At 50.4% G+C, this 18,187-nt stretch overlaps 1 protein-coding gene and 1 long non-coding RNA gene across 6 annotated transcripts; one reads left to right on the top strand and one right to left on the bottom strand.

The window, feature by feature from the left end:
- Positions 1 to 231: 231 nt before the first annotated feature.
- Positions 232 to 6,157, top strand: LOC128314837 (uncharacterized). The gene is made up of 3 exons (XR_008296957.1): positions 232 to 4,019; positions 4,162 to 4,199; positions 5,350 to 6,157. It is a non-coding gene; the product is annotated as an uncharacterized LOC128314837 (long non-coding RNA).
- A 54-nt stretch (positions 6,158 to 6,211) lies between these two features.
- On the bottom strand, positions 6,212 to 18,156 carry POLM (DNA polymerase mu). Of its 5 annotated transcripts, none has more exons than XM_027045967.2 (11): positions 17,507 to 18,156; positions 15,952 to 16,138; positions 15,245 to 15,343; positions 14,925 to 15,095; positions 13,809 to 13,880; positions 12,034 to 12,154; positions 9,000 to 9,132; positions 8,750 to 8,867; positions 8,413 to 8,640; positions 8,258 to 8,341; positions 6,212 to 8,174 (listed from the first exon to the last, which is right to left on the bottom strand). In XM_027045967.2, exons 1-11 carry the CDS (start codon positions 17,680 to 17,682, stop codon positions 8,088 to 8,090), a joined length of 1,476 nt encoding a protein of 491 aa, XP_026901768.1. In that variant the 5' UTR covers positions 17,683 to 18,156; the 3' UTR covers positions 6,212 to 8,087. The 5 variants fall into 5 exon arrangements, with proteins under 5 accessions (XP_026901768.1, XP_026901770.1, XP_026901769.1 ...); XM_027045969.2 differs by having other exon boundaries at positions 8,413 to 8,619; positions 17,507 to 17,880; XM_027045968.2 differs by having other exon boundaries at positions 8,750 to 8,852; positions 17,507 to 17,880.
- Between the last annotated feature and the right edge of the window lie 31 nt (positions 18,157 to 18,187).

Below are 18,187 nucleotides of genomic sequence, written 5' to 3'. Positions count from 1 at the left end.
TTGATAGAGGCTTCATTGAATCTGTAGATTGCCTTTTTAAAAAATGTTTATTGGGGCACCTTGGGTGGCTCAGTTAGTTACGCATCCAGCTTTGGCTCAGGTCATGAACTCGCAGTTTATGGGTTTGAGCCCTGTGTTGGATTCTGTGCTGACAGCTCAGAGCCTGGAGCCTCCTCCAGATTCTGTGTCTCCCTCTCTCTCTGCCCCTCCTCTGCTTATGCTCTCTCTGTCTCTCTCTCTCTCTCAAAAATAAGAGCACCCTCAAGCAAATGGGGGAGAGGCAGGGAGAGAGAATCCCAAGCAGGCTCAACACAGGGCTTGATCTCATGACCGAGAGATCATGACTTGACTGTTATCAAGAGTCAGATGCTTAACCAACTGAACCACCCAGGAGCTCCTGTAGATTGCTTTAGATGATGTGGATATTTTAACAATATTAATTCTTCCAGCCCATGAGCATGGAATATCCTTCCATTTGTGTGTCTTCAATTTCTTTCATCAGTATCTTTTAGTGTACAGATCTCTCACTTCCTCAGTTAGATTTACTCCTAGGTCGTTTATTATTTTTTGATGCAATTACACATGGGATTGTTAATTTCTCTGATAGTTGATTGTTAGTGCATAGAAATACAACTGATCTCTGTGTATTGATTTTGCTTCCTGCAACTTTACTGAATCCATTTATTAGTTCTAACAGTTTGGAGGGGTTTTTTTGTCGTCCCTTTAATGTTTTCCATATATAAGATCATATCTCCAAATACAGGAAGTTTTACTTATTCTTTTACCAATTGGATGCCTTTCATTTCTTTTTCTTGCCTGATTGCTGTGGCTATGACCTCTAGTACTACTTTGAACAAAAGTGGTGAGAGTGGGTATTCTTGTCTTATTCCTGATCTTAACAGGAAAAGCTTTTCTCTGTTAGGAGTAATTAGCTGTGAGCTTATCATATATGGCCTTCACTGTACTGAGATATGTTCCCTCTATATGCATTTTGTTGAGGGTTTTTTAAATCCTAAATCAATGTTAAGTTTTGTCAAATCCTTTTCCTTCATTTATTGAGATGATCATAATTTTTGTCCTTCATTGAATTCATGTGGTGGATCACACTGGATGATTTGTGGGTGCTGAGTTATCCTTGCATCCCTGGGTTAACTCCCACTTGACTCTGGTGTATGACCCTTTTAATGCATTGTTAAATTCAGTTTGCTAATATTTTGTTGAGGATTTTCGCATCCATGTCATCAAGGATAGTTAAGTGTAATTTTTCTTTCCTTAGAGTGTCTTTGTCTGGTTTTAGCATCAGGGTAAAGCTGACCTTATAAAATAAGTTTGAAATTGTTCCTTCCTGTTGTAGTTTTTGGGATAGTTGGAGAAGAATTGGTGTTAATTTTTCTTTAACTGTTTGGTAGAAGCACCAGGACGGTCTGGTCCTGAAATCCTTGTTAGGAGGTTTTTGATTACCAATCTGTTTATTAGTAATTGGTCTGTCCAGATTTTCTGTTTCTTCATGACTCAGTCTTGGTAGGTTGTATGTTTCTAAGAATTTACTCATTTCTTCTAGCTGACCCAGTTTGCTGGTGTTAGTCATCCTTTGTGATCCTTTGTATTTGCATGGTATTAGTTGTAACGTCATTTCTTTCATTTATAATTTTGAGTCCTTTTTTTTTTTATTAGTATAAGTAGCTGATTTGTCTATTTTATCTTTTTTTTTAAAAATCTCTTAGTTTTGTTGATCTTTTCTATTATCTCTTTAGACTCTATTTCTACTCTGATCTTTTTATTCCTGTCCTTCTACTAATTTGGGGCTTTTTTTCTAGTTCCTTGAGGTGTAAAGATAGGTCGTTTATTTGAGCTTTTTCTTAATGTAGGCATTTACTGCTATAAGCTTCCCTCTTAAAACTGCTTTTACAGGGGCGCCTGGGTGGCTCAGTTGGTTAACCATCCGACTTCGGCTCAGGTCATGATCTCATGGTCCAGGAGTTCGAGCCCCGTGTTGGGCTCTGTGCTGACAGCTCAGAGCCTGGAGTCTGTTTCAGATTCTGTGTCTCCCTCTCTCTCTGACCCTTCTCCATTCATGCTCTGTCTCTCCCTGTCTCAAAAATAAATAAATGTTTAAAAAAATTTTTTTTAAACTGCTTTTACTGCATCTGATAGGTTTTGGTATGTTGTATTTCCATTTTATTTGTTTCAAGATATATTTTGTCTTTTTCTTTTTTGACCACTGGTTGTTTAGAAGTGTGTTGTTTAATCTCTACATGTTGTGAACTTTCCAAGTTTCTTCTTGTAATTGATTTCTAGTTTCATTATCATTATGATCAGAAAAGATGTTTGATAGGACTTCAATCTTCTTGAATTTATTAAGGCCTTTTTTGTGGATATTCTCTATCCTGGAGAATGCCCCATGTGTATTCTGCTGCTGGATGAACTATTGTGTAGATGTCTGTCAGGTCCATCTGGTCTAATGCATAGTTAAGTCTTCTTATTTTCTGTCCATTACTGAAAACGGGGTCTTGAAGTTTGCTGTTACTGTATTCCTGTCTATTTCTCTCATCAGGTCTGTTACTGTTTGCTTTATATATTTAGGTGCTCCTATGTTGCGTACAACAGTAATTTTAAATTTTTATTTTATCCTCTTGTTGGATTGACCCCTTTATCATTATATTATGACCTTCTTTGTCTCTTCTTACTGTCTTTGGTCTAAAGTCTATTTTGTCTAATATACCCGTTTTCGTTTGGTTTTCGTTTGCATGAAATATCTTTTTCCATGTCTTCACTTTCAGTCTGCTTCCTTAAAACTTAAAGGCAGCTTATAGTTGGTCTTTTTTATAATCCATTCAGCTGCTCTATATCTTTTCATTGGAGAATTTAGTCCATTTACATTTAATTACTTATATTGGGGTGCTTGGGTGGCTCAGTCAGTTGGGCATCCAGCTTCGGCACAGGTCATGATCTCACAGTCTGTGCGTTCAAACCCTGCATCGGGCTCTGTGCTGACAGCTGGGAGCCTGGAGCCTGCTTCAGATTCTGTCTCCCTCTCTCTCTGCCCCTCCTCCGTTCACACTCTGTCTCTCTCAAAAATAAACGTTAAAAATTTTTGTTAAATAATTACTTTCAGTCTTACTATTGCTATTTTGTTCATTGTTTCTGGTTGGCTTGTAATTCCTTCATTCCTTTCTTCCTCTTTCGCTCTGTGATTTGATAATTTGCTGCAGTGATATGCTTAATCTTTTGTGTATCTACTACAGAGTTTGACTTTGTGGTTACCATGAGGGTTACATAGTTTTAACAGTGTATTTTAGGTTGATAATACCTTAGCTTTGAATACATACTAAAGTTCTATATTTTTACTCCCCCCCCCCATTTTGGTTTTGATATCACAATTTACATCTCCTTACATGTTATATCCATTAACAAATTACTATAAATACCTTTGTCTTTTAACCTTTATTATAAGTGAATTATAGATTGGTAAGTGATTTACTCATCACCATTACAATATCAGAGTATTCTGAACTTAACTAGGTGTTAACCTTTACCAGTGATAATTATACTTGCATATGTTTTCCTGTTACTAATTAACATCTTCTGTTTCAGCTTGAAGTCCCTTTAATATTTCTTGTAAGGTTGATCTAATGGTGATGAACTCCTTCAAGCTTTTCTGGAAAATTCTTGATCTCTCCTTCAATTCTGAAGGATGACTTTGCCAGGTATGGTATTCTTGACCAGAAGGGCTTTTTTTGTTTTTTTTGTTTTGTTTTGTTTTGTTTCTTTCAGCACTTTGAAAATACCATGACATTCCCTTATGGCCTGAAAAGTTTCTGCTGAGAAATCTGATGGTCTTATGGGAGGTGGGGGTTCCCTTCTATGTAACCAGTTATTTTTCTCTTACTGCTTTTAATATTCTCTCATTGTCTTTAAATTGTGACAGCTTAATTAAAATGTGTCTTGGTGTGGGTTTCCTTGAATTCATCTTATTGGGAACTCTATGGGCTTCCTGGATCGGGATAGTTCTTTCCCAGGTTAGTGAAGTTTTCAGCCATTTCTCCAATAAGCCTTCTTTCTCTCTCCTCCTTCTGGGACCCCATAATATACGTTTTGGCCTACTTGAGTAGTGTCCCATAAGCCCGTTAAGCTATCTTCTTTTTCGTTTCTTTCTTTTAGCTCCTCTAATTGGATGAATCCCATTGTACTGTCTTCAAGTAAGTTTTTGTTTTTTTCTTGAGTGAGAGAGAGAGTGCACAAGCTGGGGAGGGGACAGAGGGAGAGAGAGAATCCTAAGCAGTCTCCACACTCAGTGAAGAACCCGACATGGGATTCAATCACACAACCCTGAGCTGAAATCAAGAGTCAGATGCTCAACTGACTGAACCACCCAGACACGCCCAAGTCAGCTTTAATTTTTTTTTTAATTTAAATTCTAGATAGTTAACATACAATGCAATATTGGTTTCAGGAGTAGAATCCAGTGATTCATCTGAGTCAGCTTTATATAGTCTGTTGCCGAACCCCTCTGTTGAATCTCAGTTCCGTTACTGTATTCTTCAGCTCTGTGGTTTGTTGGGTATTTTCTTATAATTTTCATGTCTTTGTTGAAATTCTCATTTGTTCATGCATTATTCTCCTGAGCTCAGTGGGCATCTTTATGACCATTATTTTGAACTTTTTATCAGCTAAGTCACTAATCTCCATATCATGAAGGTCTATTTCTGGAGTTTTATCTTGTTCTTTGGTTCGGAACATATTCCTCTGTTCCTTTTCCTTGACTCTGTGTTGATTTCTGTGTATTAGACAAAACAGCCACCTCTCCAAGGTTTGATGGGGGGTCTATGAAGGGGATGGACCTTATCCTTCAGCCCAGCCCAAGCTCTCGATTCTCTCAAACTTTCGTGATTGCCCGAGCACCTTCTTTGTTCATAGTTGTTCCAGTGGTTGAAAGTGTGCCAAGGCCTGTCAGTGTCCCAGAGGGGAGGCTCAGCCATAGATGTGTGCTAAATTAGAAGCCTGACCCCCAGGCTGCAGCTTTCATAGACAAACAGTCCTCTTTTGTGGAAGGCCTGGGAGATAGGATTTCGGTCTGCGTACTCTGTGCTGAACCCTGGAAGGATAGCTGGTTAAGAATGGTTTCTTTGAACAGGTCTGTGGGGCCCTGCAAATGCAAACCCCACCGGCCCCCAGAACCAGGTGATCAAGGGGTATGTCCTCTGGATGCACCAGATATGTGCATGAGCTCCTTCCAGGGAGACACTGGTGACCCATCTTGATGTGGATATTCTCAGTTTGTCCAGTAGGTAGGAATTGTTCAGCTAGTTTCTGGATTTCTTTTTAGAGGAAATTGCTTCTGTGTTGCAGATTTGGTGTATCCAGAGAAGAAAGTGAGTTCAGGAGCCTTCTATATCACTATTTTAGACCTGAACTTGGGGTCTGATCAGCGTGGGCCTGGGAAATGCCAAGGATATATCATAGTCAAGGGCCTAGAAGTTGTAAGGTGCTACCATCACGTGTATCTGGAAGCAAACCTCGGTTCTGACTTCAGGGAAGGATATCTTAGCAATGATTTTTTGGATGTCAAATCAAAATGTAACAAAAGCAAAAATAAGTAAGTGGGACATCACACTGAAATTCTTCTGCACAGCAAAGGAAGCAGCCAACAAAATGGAAAGGCAACCAACCTATGAAATGGGAGGAAATATTTGCAAATCCTGTATCTGACAAGGGGTTAATATAGAAGTTATATAAAGAACTCATATATTCAATGGCAAAAGCCAAACAATTTGATTAAAAAATGGACAGAGGCACCTGGGTGGCTCAGTTAAGTGTCCGACTTCGGCTCAGGTCATGATCTCACAGTCCAGGAGTTCGAGCCCCGCGTTGGGCTCTGTGCTGACAGCTCAGAGCCTGAAGCCTGCTTCGGATTCTGTGTCTCCCTCTCTCTCTCTGCCCCTCCCCCCCCCCCACACTCTGTCTCTCTCAGAACATGAATAAACGTTAAAAAAAATTTTAATAAAAAATGGACAGAAGAACCAAATAGACATTTTCCCAGAGAAGACACACAAATGGCCAACAGACACATGGAAAGATGCTCTAACTCACCAATCATCAGGGAAATTCAAATCAAAACAACGAGGTATCATCTCACACTTGTTAAAATGGCTATTATCGAAAAGACAAAAGATCAGGGTTCCCTGCTGGCTCAGTCAGTAGAGCATGCAACTTTTTTTTTTTTTAACGTTTTATTTATTATTTAAGAGACAGAGCATGAGCATGGGAGGGGCCGAGAGGGGAGACACAGAACCCAAAGCAGGCTCCAGGCTCTGAACTGTTAGCACAGAGCCCAACGCGGGGCTCAAAACCACAAACCACAAGATCATGACCTGAACCAAAGTTGGACACTTAACTGACTGAGCCACCCAGGCACCCCAAGTGTGCAACTCTTGATCTCAGGGTTGTGAGTTCAAGCCCCACACTGGGCACAGAGCTTACTTAAAATGAAAATTAGGGGTGCCTAGGTGGTTCAGTTAAGTGTCCGACCTTTTTTTTTTTTTTTTTTTGAGAGAGAGAGACAGAGTGGGAGAGGAGCAGAGAGAGGGAGAATTTTTGAGACAGACAGAGTGGAAGAGGAGCAGAGAGGAGGGAGAGAATCCCAAGCAGGCTCGGCACCTTCAGCACAGAGCCCAATGCAGGGCTCGAACTCACAAACCACGAGATCATGACCTGAGCCAAAACTGAGTTGGATGCTTAACCAACTGAGCCACCCAGGCGCCCCTGTCTGACTCTTGATTTTGGCTCAGGTCATGATCCCTGGGTTGTGAGTTTGAGCCCTGGGTCAGGCTCTGTGCTGACAGCACAGAAGAAGGGAAGGCAGGGAAGCCTGTCCTGCTGCCCACAGGAGGAGGGTCCTTGTCCTGGCACCAGCCCAGCCTGTGAGAAACCACCACCCCGAACTCCGAATCTCCATCGGACTTTCATACATGACAGCCCTTCCCAAAGGGAAGGCTGTTCCTCCTGTTCCTCCTCCTGTTCCCATCTTTTGGTTTTATCAGGTTACTTGTCCTAGATTACTGTCCCTCAGTCATTCCCAAGTAAACAAACCTGTTTTGCTGGCACAATAACTGGCTGTTTTATTTCTAGGGCTCGCATGGTGGAGGGGAATGGGTGTACACAGGGACACCAAAAAGAATCAATTTGTCTGCATGTTATTTAAAAAAATAATTCTTAACGCAGCGAGTGGTCAGGAAAGTCCTCAACAGACAGAGACCTGAGTCAGGAGGAGAGGCCTTCTAGTGGACGGTCCTGTGGCAAAGGCACTGAGGCCGGGGCAGGCCTGGGGATTTGAGGAGCAGAGAACACTGCATGGCCAAGGCCCCTCCAGGAAAGGCTGAGACCTGCCCTGGCCTCGTGGGTGTCTGGGGCAGTTCACATGGGCACCGGGGCAGGAAGGCGCCTGGCTCAAAGCAGTGGGAGAACAGACGAGGCCAGTGGTCAGGGGTGGCCAGGGCTCTGGGGGCCACTGTGAGGCTTTGGAATCGCTGAGCACGAGTGTGTGCCTGGAGCAACGAGGGGTGCGACAGGACCTGCTGACAAAGGCCTTCTGAGAACAGACCTTAGAAGAGCAGAGGCAGAGACAGGAAGCCTGGCTGGAAGGTGGTGGACAAGCCCTGGAAATTCTCCCCCTGCCCCCAGCTCCTACCTCTGGGCCCTGTCCTCCCCAGTGGCTGGCCACACAGCAGGTGGACAACCCCCCCACCCCCACCGCACAAAGCACTTGCCATCCGCCACCTCAAGTTCCACAACCAGCCCACAGAGAAGGTGCCTTCAGGTCCTCACTGACCCAGGGTCACACAGCCCTGCCCCCGACCAACACCCAGCAGGATGGGCCTCTGCACAGAATCAGCACCACGCCCCCTGGGCAGCCAGCAGCACAAAAAAACAGAGGTTGGTTTGTTACGTGTGCTCACTTCATTATATCCGGGCCTGGGTGTGGGGTGAGGACCTGGGGCCACAGTGCATCTTTGCCCTGGAGACTTCCAGCGGCCGAGGGCATCCACAGGGCCTGCCTCTCCAGAGAGCAGACTGGGCCAGCGGCTGGGTCAGGCATTTCTCTGCTCTGGGGGAAGGTACTCCAGGCCCAGGTGTCTGAAGATGTCTTCCTCCGAAGCCGCATGGAAATGTTTCTTCTGCAACAGGAGCCAGAGCCTTAGTGGGGGGGGGGGGGGGGGCAGGGGGGGCGGGGCCAGGCCGTTCCCTCCCAGCAACACACCTGCTGGGGGTCAAACAGCCCATGGCTGTTCAGCCACAACCCTCTCTCCTTCCGGCTAAAGCGGCGCAGCTCCCGCTGGAAATGCTGCAGAAAGCGAGGCTGTATGGGGGCCCCTGACGGGAGGCCCCGCCCAGCCCCAGTAGCAAGCCCCCTACCTTCGAGCCGGTCCAGCCCAGCAGGGCGTAGGGGAACTGGCTGACAGGGACCACCACCAGGTCTACCCGCACGGCCCTCCGGGCGCCCCCCACAACAGCCCCTGGGGGTGAAGGCAGGCAGAAGATACAGAAGGTTCTCTCAAAGCCGTCCATGGCATGGTTCTGCCGGGGCGGGCAGGCGGCATCTGCACAGTGGCCGTGGTGGTGCTGGTGGTACAGGACAAGGCCCTGGGGGAGGAGCAGGTGTGGCGGGGTCCGCGGTGCCGGGCGGGGGGGGGGGGGGGGGGGGCCCGGGTCCCGGCAGAGCCCCCAGGGTAGGCAGCAGGCAGCTCCTCACCTGACTCTGCAGGCTGTGCATCACTCTGGTCAGCAGCCCTGCCTCCCGGCCCTCCTGGGGGTGGGTGAGGAGGAAATCCACGTCGTGGCCCTGCAACTTGCCCCTGAGGGGGCCCGCTCTGAGTTCGGGCCAACACAGGATACGTGGGCCTCCTGTTGTCCCCGGTCCCACTAGTGCGGGAAGGCCCACCTCTGTGGCCCCCCCTCAGGCGCCTTCACTGGGGTGGGAGGGGCAGGCCAGACCCCCTTACCTCCGAAAGCCCCCCGCCAGCGTGACGGTGGCCCCGGGAAGGATGTGCCCCACGGCTGCCTCCACCACCCGCTGTAGGGCCTCCACTTGGGGTCGCTGGAGCGGCACACTCAGGTCCTGGTAGTGCCGGAGTCCTGTGGGCAGTGCGGCTCTCCTGACCTTCTCAGCCCCACTGTCTTGCTCTCCACTGTCCCCTCCTCTCTTTTAAATAGTAAACTTTTATTCAGAGGAAACTGCAGATTCACATGTAGTTGGAAGAAATGACAGAAGCCCCTGAGCCCCCTGCCCAGTTCTCCCCAATGGGAGCGTCTTGCAGAACTTTCTCCATCCCATCAGGAGGCTGATGTAAGTGCACTCACGACGCAGTCTACCTTTTTGAATGCCTTGGTTTTCCCATCCATAAAATGGCCCGGAAAGCGATAAACACGTGAAGAAGGTGGCTCTGCCACTCAGGAACCCCTCACTGTAGCCCTATCTCCCCGCCCCCACCATGGGAGTGTCACTGGACTTTCCACACAATGAGAAATCTAAGTGGGGAGTAACAGCATGTGGCCGCACAGGCTAAGTGCTGCTGGCGGCTCCATCTCTCCGGCACCATGGGGAGAGGGGACTGGGTGCAGTCAATGATGATATCACTTAATGTTCCACTGGACACGTGACTCCATGGGTCTCACCTCCTGTGGACCGTCCAGGCAACCCTCCCATGACCCCCAGCCCGAGGGAAGATGTTCAAAGAAGTGGTGGGTGCTGGGCTGCGGAACAACTCGAATGGGGCCCCCACCCCGGGCCACATGGAGAGGACAGAGACACTGATTAACACCTACTCCCCACTGGCCTCACAAAGAGGAGCTCACAGAGCCCCATGATTTGTGGAGAATGTCACCAAGGCTCAGAGAAGTTAAGTCTCAGGGCCATGGTCACCTACCTAGTAAGCTGCAGAGACAGGACTCAAACCCAAGCCTGACAAACTCTCAAGTTCATGTTCATTCCACCACATGGTGCCACCTCCCATGCAAGCCCTGTACTGAGCCTCTCCTGCCACACAAGTCCCCATACCATCACCTAGTGGGCCAGGGCACCAGCCCCATGCTAGCAAGGTGTGCACAGGGCACAGACACAGCCTCCCTTTCCTGGAATCAGAAGTAAGGGGTCTGCAATCCCCATCAAAATAACACCAGCATTCTTCACACAGCTAGAACAAACATTCCTAAAATTTGTATGTAACCAGAAAGACCCTGAATAGCCAAAGTAATTTTGAAAAAGAAAACCAAAGCTGGAGGCATCACAATCTCGGACTCGGAGCTGTATTACAAAGCTATAGTCATTAAGACAGTATGGTACTGCCACGAAAACAGACACTCAGATCAATGGAACAGAATAGAGAACCCAGAAATGGACACACTCTATGGTCAACTCATCTTCAATGAAGCAGGAAAGAATACCCAATGGAAAAACAGTCTCTTCAGCAAAAGGTGTTGGGAAGACTGGACAGCAACATGCAGAAGAATGAAGCTGGACCACTTTCTTACACCATACACAAAAATAAACTCAAAATGGGTGAATAAATGTGAGAAAGGAAACCATTAAATTCCTACAGGAGAAAACAGGCAGCAACCTCTTTAACCTTGGCTGCAGCAACTTCTTATTCAACACGTCTCCGGAGGCAAGGGAAACAAAAGCAAAAATGAACTATTGGGACCTCATCAAGATTAAAACCTTCTGCACAGCGAAGGAACAGTCAGCAAAACTAAAAGGCAATCAATTGAATATGAGAAGATATTTGCAAATGACATACCAGATAAAGGGTTAGGATCCAAAAATCTATAAAGAACTTATCAAATTCAACACCCAAAAAACAAATAATCCAGTGAAGAAATGGGCAAAAGACATGAATAGACACTTTTCCAAAGAAGACATCCAGATGGCCAACAGACACATGAAAAGATGCTCAACATCACTCATCATCAAGGAAATACAAATCAAAACCACAATGAGATACCACCTCACACCTGTCAGAATGGCTAACATTAACAACTCAGGCAACAAAAGATGCAGAGAAAGAGGATTTCTCTTGCATTGTTGGTGGGAATGCAAACTGGTGCAGCCACTCTGGAAAACAGTTTGGAGGTTCCCCAAATAATTAAAAATAAACTACTCTACAACCCAGCAAGTGCACTACTAGGAATTTATTCAAAAGATACAAAAATGCTGTTTCGAAGGGACACACGCACCCCAATGTTTATAGCAGCACTTTTAACAATAGCCAAAGTATGGAAAGAGCCCAAATGTCCAATGATGGATGAATGGATAAAGAAGATGTGATTTATATATATGATGGAGTATTACTCAGCTATCAAAAAGAATGAGATCTTACCATTTACAATAACATGGATGGAACTAGAGTGTATTTTGCTAAGTGAAATAAGTCAGAAAAAGACAAATATCACAATTTCACTCATAGGTTGAATTTGAGAAACACAACAGATGAACATAGGAGAAGGGAAGGGAAAGTAAGATAAAAACAGAGAAGGAGACCAATAGTAAGAGACTTTTAAACAGAGAAAAAACTGAGAGTTGCTGGAGGGGAAGTGGTAGATGGGCTAGAAGGGGATGGTCATTAAGGAGAGGGCGCCTATAGGGAAGAGCACTGGGTGTTATAAGTAAGTGATTAATCACTACATTCTATTCCTGAAATCATCATTACACTATATATTAACCAACTTGGATTTAAATTTAAAAAAAAAAAAAAAAAAGGAGAAGCAGTAAGAAGTGGTAAGGGGCCTGGTCCAGATCTGAGTTCCACTAGGAGGCCTCAATGTCACAGCAGCTACTGTGACCATCACTGTTCACTGCAAAAGGGCTGCAGTGGATCCAGATTCCACTGGGTGGAGACCAGGGAGGCCACCTACCACCAGGGCCCTTTGCACTGATCCCATTACCTGCCATCCAGGCAGCCATCCGCACATGCCCTGTGTCCATGCTGAGGGTGCCATGGTGTGGGAGCCCAGGGTCCTGTCCTTTCTCACAGGGCTCACCTGCTTTCTGCTGCTGGGTCAGCCTCTGGGGCTGCTCTTGGAGGCTGTCGAGGGTCCGCAGCCCTTCTCGGTACCACCGGTCAGCAGTTTTTACCCCAACCCCGAAGATCCCGGTGAAAAGCTGTTTGGGGCATGAGCGCAGCATGGTCAGGAGCAGAGCCCTTTCAGAAGATGCAGACAGCAGCAGCGGTCTGTGAAGGGGGTGCTGTCCCAGGCCAGCACCGCCACAGCATCTCACTAGGGCCTCACTGAGCCCCACCCCGTGGCCTGGCAGGTGCCGTCCCTACTCACAGTTCTCAAGTGTGAGCAAGCTGCCCGAGGCCACACAGTGACAGTACAGACAGGATCCAATCCCCGAGCCCGGCTATGCAGCCCAGCCTCACGGTGCACAGCACAAAGAGACCCCGTGTGTACCTCCCCCAGAGGGCCTTGGTCTCCCTAGAACCCGCAGCTCCAGCCTGTGATTCCAGCATCCCACACAGACAGCTCACAGCTCTCATCCACTGGCCGCTCCCACCTAAGAGCAATCGGAGCCTCATGCCCCTCGTTCTGCTCCTCAGCAAACACCAAAACAACAGGCAGTTAACAACCAGAGGGTCGTTGTAGCAGGAGCTGGAGGAAATGCAAGCCTGGGGCTGGAAGATAGACACGGGAGCCCACCTCCTGCCGGGGACTGCCTGCCACACGGGGCTCCCACACAGGGCGGCCCGGACCCCAGCCCCAGCCCATCACCTCTTTCCTCCCCAACCACAGCTTGTCGGTCAGAGGTGGGCACCTGCCCTGTGCCAGCCAATCCCCTCCCTGGGGATTTCTGGAACTGAAACAGAAGGTCCGGCCTGGGCAGTGGTGGAGGCTGTAACCCATGGAAAGGGAACCTTCTGCGGCCAGGTCTCAACCAGCAGAGCAGCCAGCGTGCAGAATAGGGGAAGTACCCAGCAGCAAGTGGATCCTTGGGCCCTGCTTCCTGCAGGACGGCTGCAGCCCTGCCCTTCTTGGGCTATGCTGCCCACTCTTCCCTTGATCCCCTGAACCAAGAGCACCAGCTGGGTCCTGCCAGAAAAAATGCTCAGAACAACCTAACCTATTGCTTTATGACTACAAACTTCTAATCGTTAACCCACCTCTCTGCTGACCTGGGTGACCTCTGGGTGCCCAGGGAGAGGTGAGGGCCCTGCCTTCCATCAGTGCTCGTCCACTAACTCCCATGTGGCCCATACACTCCCGTCCTCTGCCTACCTGGGGCCTTCCGTGTGTCACATGTGGCTCTGGTCCCTTTCTGAAGCCCCCACTGCCCCTCACAACATTCTGGGCCACCTCCCGGAGCATCGTGACCCACTCCCCCAACAGGTTGCTGATGCGACAGGTGTCAGCAGGTCAGATGGGAACAGTGGAAGATGCACTGCGGACACGAGGAGACCGTGCAAGGGTGAGTGGCCCTGCGACACCCAGGAGGTGGTTACATTTTGTCCAGTTTGCTCTGTTTAAGATGCCAGAGCATACAACATGCTTGAGAACACCCCACAGATGGTCCAATCAGAGCAGATGGTGCTGAGTGATCTAGAAAATTCCCTGTGCTAAAAACAAGCTTCTCCAGGCCCCACTTTGTTTGGCTGCCTCGTGCATATCAGGTGTCAACTTAGCTGCCACTTCCTCAGTAAGACCTTCTCTGACCCCTGGGTGCCCCTGCTGACCTCCCGTCCATGGCTGGAGCTGTGCTGTCACCTGAGGGAGGGCCACGGGCTCCATGTGCCCACCAGGGTCTGCCCCACACGTACCTTCATGGTCTGGTACCTCTCTGAGCATCGGATTCTCTCCACCTCCTCACATACTCCCTGTGCCAGCACTTCCTGGGGAACAAAGCAGAACAGTCAGCCTGACTGGAGATAAGAGCTGGGGCCCAGGCAGCAGTCGGAACCCCAACACTCCACAGGGAAGTTTCATCCAGTCAGGATGCAGGGGGACTTGGAGGAGAGACTGTGCCCAGGGAGCCACCAAATTTCCTGGCCTCAAAGCCCCTCGGCCCAGGGACAGGCCAGCTCTCAAATGAGTTACAAGTCCCAGGACAGGGAAACCATCTCTTTTCTCTCTTTTTTAAAGTTTATTTACTTATTTTGAGAGACAGTGTGAGCAGAGGAGGGTCAGAGAGAGAGGGACCCAAACAGGCTCTGCACTGTCCATAGGGCTCAAACCCACAAACCATGAGGTCATGACCTGAGCTGAAACCAAGAGTCAGACGCTCAACCGACTTAGCCACCCAGGCGCCCCAAACACTGCTTTTCAAAACACAGGCGGTGCATTCAATGAGACTTCCTTTAAAAGTTTAACTGAAATCAAAAGTCTTTTTGTCACAATATATTCTCTCAATGATAAGTGTACAAAAAGACATTTTAACATTTTTGGTCCTTACTTTGTTGTTGTTGTTTTAAATTTTTTTTAATGTTTATTTTTGAGAGAGAGAGGGAGAAAACGTGTTAGCAGGGGAGGGGCAGAGAGAGAGGGAGACACAGAATCTGAAGCAGGCTCCAGGCTCTGGGCTGTCAGCACAGAGTTCGTTGAGTCCACGAACCGTGAGATCATGACCTGAGCCAAAGTCAGACACTTAACCAACTGAGCCCCCCAGGTGCCCCAAATACTTTGTGTTTTAAGAAGTGGTGCTTATAGTCATGGGTTCTCTTCTACCGTCCTGGACAGCTGGGCCGATGCCAACAGTGCCAGCTACCAGTCCTGTCTGGTCCCTCTCAGCCACATCGTGTGGCCCCAATTTACAGATGAGGAATCTGAGCAGAGGGTGACCTGCCTCAGCCTGAAAATCTCCACGGCTGGACTCAACCACTAACCACCTCCACTCCCTCCTCTCCTCAACCACCCTGCTAAGGGTGGTGAACACCTACCTGGATGACCCTGCAGGAATGTTCTCCAAAGTGGGGCAGCCCCTGCAGCTGGCTCATGGCTGTGACCCGGCTCGGAAGGGCCTTGAGCACCGAGGCCGCTCTGTAGAAGGAGAGGAAGCGGCCTTCACTGCCCTCAAAGCCAGCCGCCTCCGCCAGCATTTCCAGAGGCTCCTGCGAGGAGGGGGCCTGGGTGAGGGGAAGGGTACCCCACCCCACCCTCCCTTCCACCACCCGTCCCCAGGCTGGGGCAGGGCAGAGTGGCAGTGCTCACAGGAACAGGCCTGGGCCCATCCCAGGGAGGCTGGGAGCCCGGGGCTCACCGTGAGGCTGCTGTTGTGGTGTGTGAGGGGTGTGGGGCGCTGGCAGGCATACTGTGGCATCCATACTGAGCCTGGCAGCCCTTTCCCGGGCACGGCCACCTACAGATGGGCAATACAGAGGCCACTTGGAGGCTGCGGGGCTTGCGGGGCCGGCTCCCAGGACAGAAGGCGTAGAGCAGCCCTGCCCTGCAGAGCAGGCTAAGGAGGGCTCCTCAGGCCAGAGTAGCAGCTCCGGTGGAGGACGGAGGACATTTCCTGTCGTTGCACATGCAGCCTGTGCTCCACTTCCCCAGCCCTCTCTGTCACGTGGCTCAGAGTGCTGGTCACTCCACCTCATAGACAGGGACGTGGGGCTCGAACATGGAGAGCCTGGCTCTGAGTCCATCCCCTCACCCCAGCTCTGCTCACCAGGAAGCACCAAGGCAGACAGAGGCCACAGACCCACAGCACCTGAGGACAGTGTCCTGCTGTTTCGCGAGGAGGTACCATCTCACTACTTGAGCAAGAAAGGCCTGAATGTGCTAAAAACAGGTGGATCCCAAGAGCTTATGCCAGGTGACAGCAGAAGCCAGGATGGCCTGGCCTCCCAGGGTCCCCAGTGGCCTGCGCTGAGCCCTCCTGCCCATTTCGTCTAACGGCAGCCGGTGATGACACTTCACCTGACCCGCCGGGCGAGGCCTGCCCCTGCGGCCCTCCCCCCAGCTCACCTCCAGGCAGTGCCGGGGCTCCACAGGCACGGGCTCCCCAGCTGCCATGCTTTCCGTGAACCAGCTTATGTCCAGCAGCACTGGGCTGGTGCGGCCCTGTGGAGAGCCTGCCACCGCCCTGTGCTCCTTCCACGTGCTGGCCTCCTCCGCTGAGGTCTGTTCCATCACCACATGTGTCACCTCAGAGCTGGGCAGAGAGAGGGGAGGGGGTGATGCCCAGAGGTCCTTCCTGCTTCGCTCCACACCTCCTGGCCTTTGCCCCTCTCCCCTCTGCCTGGTGCGCACCCACTCATTTCTCAAATGTCACGTCCTCAGAGGACCTCTTCTGGCACTTGAACCCCTCTGGCACTCCAGGACCCCACAGAGCCATGCCTATCTGCTCCATCTGTGACTGTAAGCCCAGTCCAGGGTCGTGTCCACTTGTCTGTCTGTCTCCTCTGACCCCTGAGAAAGTTCTTCTCTAGTGGGCAGGACCAGTGGGTCTCCATCTAAGTGCCTGGGACCCAGACTGCTGGGATTTGAACCCCAGCTCTGCCACATACATGCTGCATGCCCCTGAGCACATCCCTTTTCCGTGCCCTGATTTCCTCCTCTTTAAAGAAGATAACAACATATCCACTGGGTAGGGTTTTTACAAAGATTAGACAAGCTAATAAGCAAAAGGTCTTAGCATCCAGTACATTAAACACGCCTCCGGAGTGGGTCTAACCACTGAAAATGGTTAATTCACTTAAAAAAAAAAAAGCTGCAGGAGGACTGGATCTTTCCACTTCAAACCTATGGGAACCGCAGTTCTTTAATCTCAGCCTGTCATTATCGCTGCTCTTGGACCTCCCTCAAGTCACTTTCTCAGCCCCGAGGAGCGACGTCACTTTGGCTAAGGGGGCAAGATGAACTCACCTAGGGCAGAAGGCTGTTAGCCACTGAAACCCTTAACCCCACGCACCCCTATGGCTCTTTACAAGGCCTCTCTCTGGCAGACGTTCTCTTCTTGTCCTACAGAACACTCCTGGCCCCAACTACAGCACCCTTTCATAGAAGAGGATATTGAGAGAAAAGCCACGTGAGCATGAAGTTCCAGGGTTAACTTGGAATCCAAAAACCTCAGGTGCCCCTCCACCCTGGGGGGTCAGCTGCAGGTGAGTCGTTTTAGATCTCAATATCCTCAGCTGTAAAGAAACACCTTTTGTGAAAGTGACTGGTCACGTGCAAAGTTCTGAGCATTAGCAATTTGTGCTTAGGCCCTCACACCACGCAGCAGTGTCCTCTGGGCGCGACAGTATGGCAATACCCACACAGGCGACACTCTGTCCGCTGTAAGCGCCACACCCTCCCCGCGCTCCTCCTGCGACGCCCCCCACTAAGGCGCCCCGGGCAGGTGCCATCCCCCAGGCATCCCAAAGCAGGAGCCTCCAGAAGCTGGGCCCCCGAGGAATACCCGGGCCAGCGCCCCCGAAGGCGCCCCGGGCAGGAGCCCCCTGCCCCACAAGGCGTCCCGGGCAGGAGCCCTCGGCAGGTGCTGCTCTGGGCCACAAGCTCGTCCACGACCGCGCACCTGTAGGCATCCAGGACCCGGAAGCCCTTGGAGAGGGCCAGGCGCGTGAGGAAGGCCCGGCGGCTGCGACCCATGCGCGGCTCGGCCAGGTAGATGGCAATGCCGGGGAAGCGCGCCGTGGAGGGGGCAGGACCGCCAGGGGACCCGACCCACGCTCGCCGCCGCTTCGGAAGCATCCTGGCTCTGGCCGCGGGCGGGCGCCGGAAAGAAGGCACGCGAAAAGTCGGAAGGAAGGCGGCGGAGGCTGGCTGGAAGGGGAAGTGGCACCTGGCGGTCTCGTGCGAGCCGGTCCAGCCGCAGGCAACTTAGGCCCCTAGAAGCGCTGTGTAGGCCCCCAGGCTCCCAACGAGTTCCGCGCGCGCGACGCCCCTCCTCCATGCCATTAGCACCAGAGGACACGCCTTTTACTTAAATAACTCGAGGAGCGCCTAGAGCCGCCCCGGGACGACCCGGAAGAGCGCCGGCGTTGGGGCGGGGCCGAGAAGCGCGGAGGGGGCGGGGCTAGGGGCGGGGCCGGGGAGAGGGAAGGTCAGGGCTGGGTGGGGCGGGGCTGGAGAGCTCGGAGGCGGGGCGTGGGGCGGGTCCAGTGATGTGGGGGCGGGGCTATAAGGGGCAGAAACTGGCTCGGGGCGGAGCCATGGAATGTGGAAGCGTAGCTTGGGGCGGGACCCGCGGGGGTCG

The sequence above is a fragment of the Acinonyx jubatus genome, chromosome A2, assembly GCF_027475565.1.
Source record: "Acinonyx jubatus isolate Ajub_Pintada_27869175 chromosome A2, VMU_Ajub_asm_v1.0, whole genome shotgun sequence".
Classification (NCBI taxonomy): domain Eukaryota; kingdom Metazoa; phylum Chordata; class Mammalia; order Carnivora; family Felidae; genus Acinonyx; species Acinonyx jubatus.
Note: the sequence above shows the minus strand (reverse complement) of the source record. Positions and strands in the feature narration are given on the sequence as shown.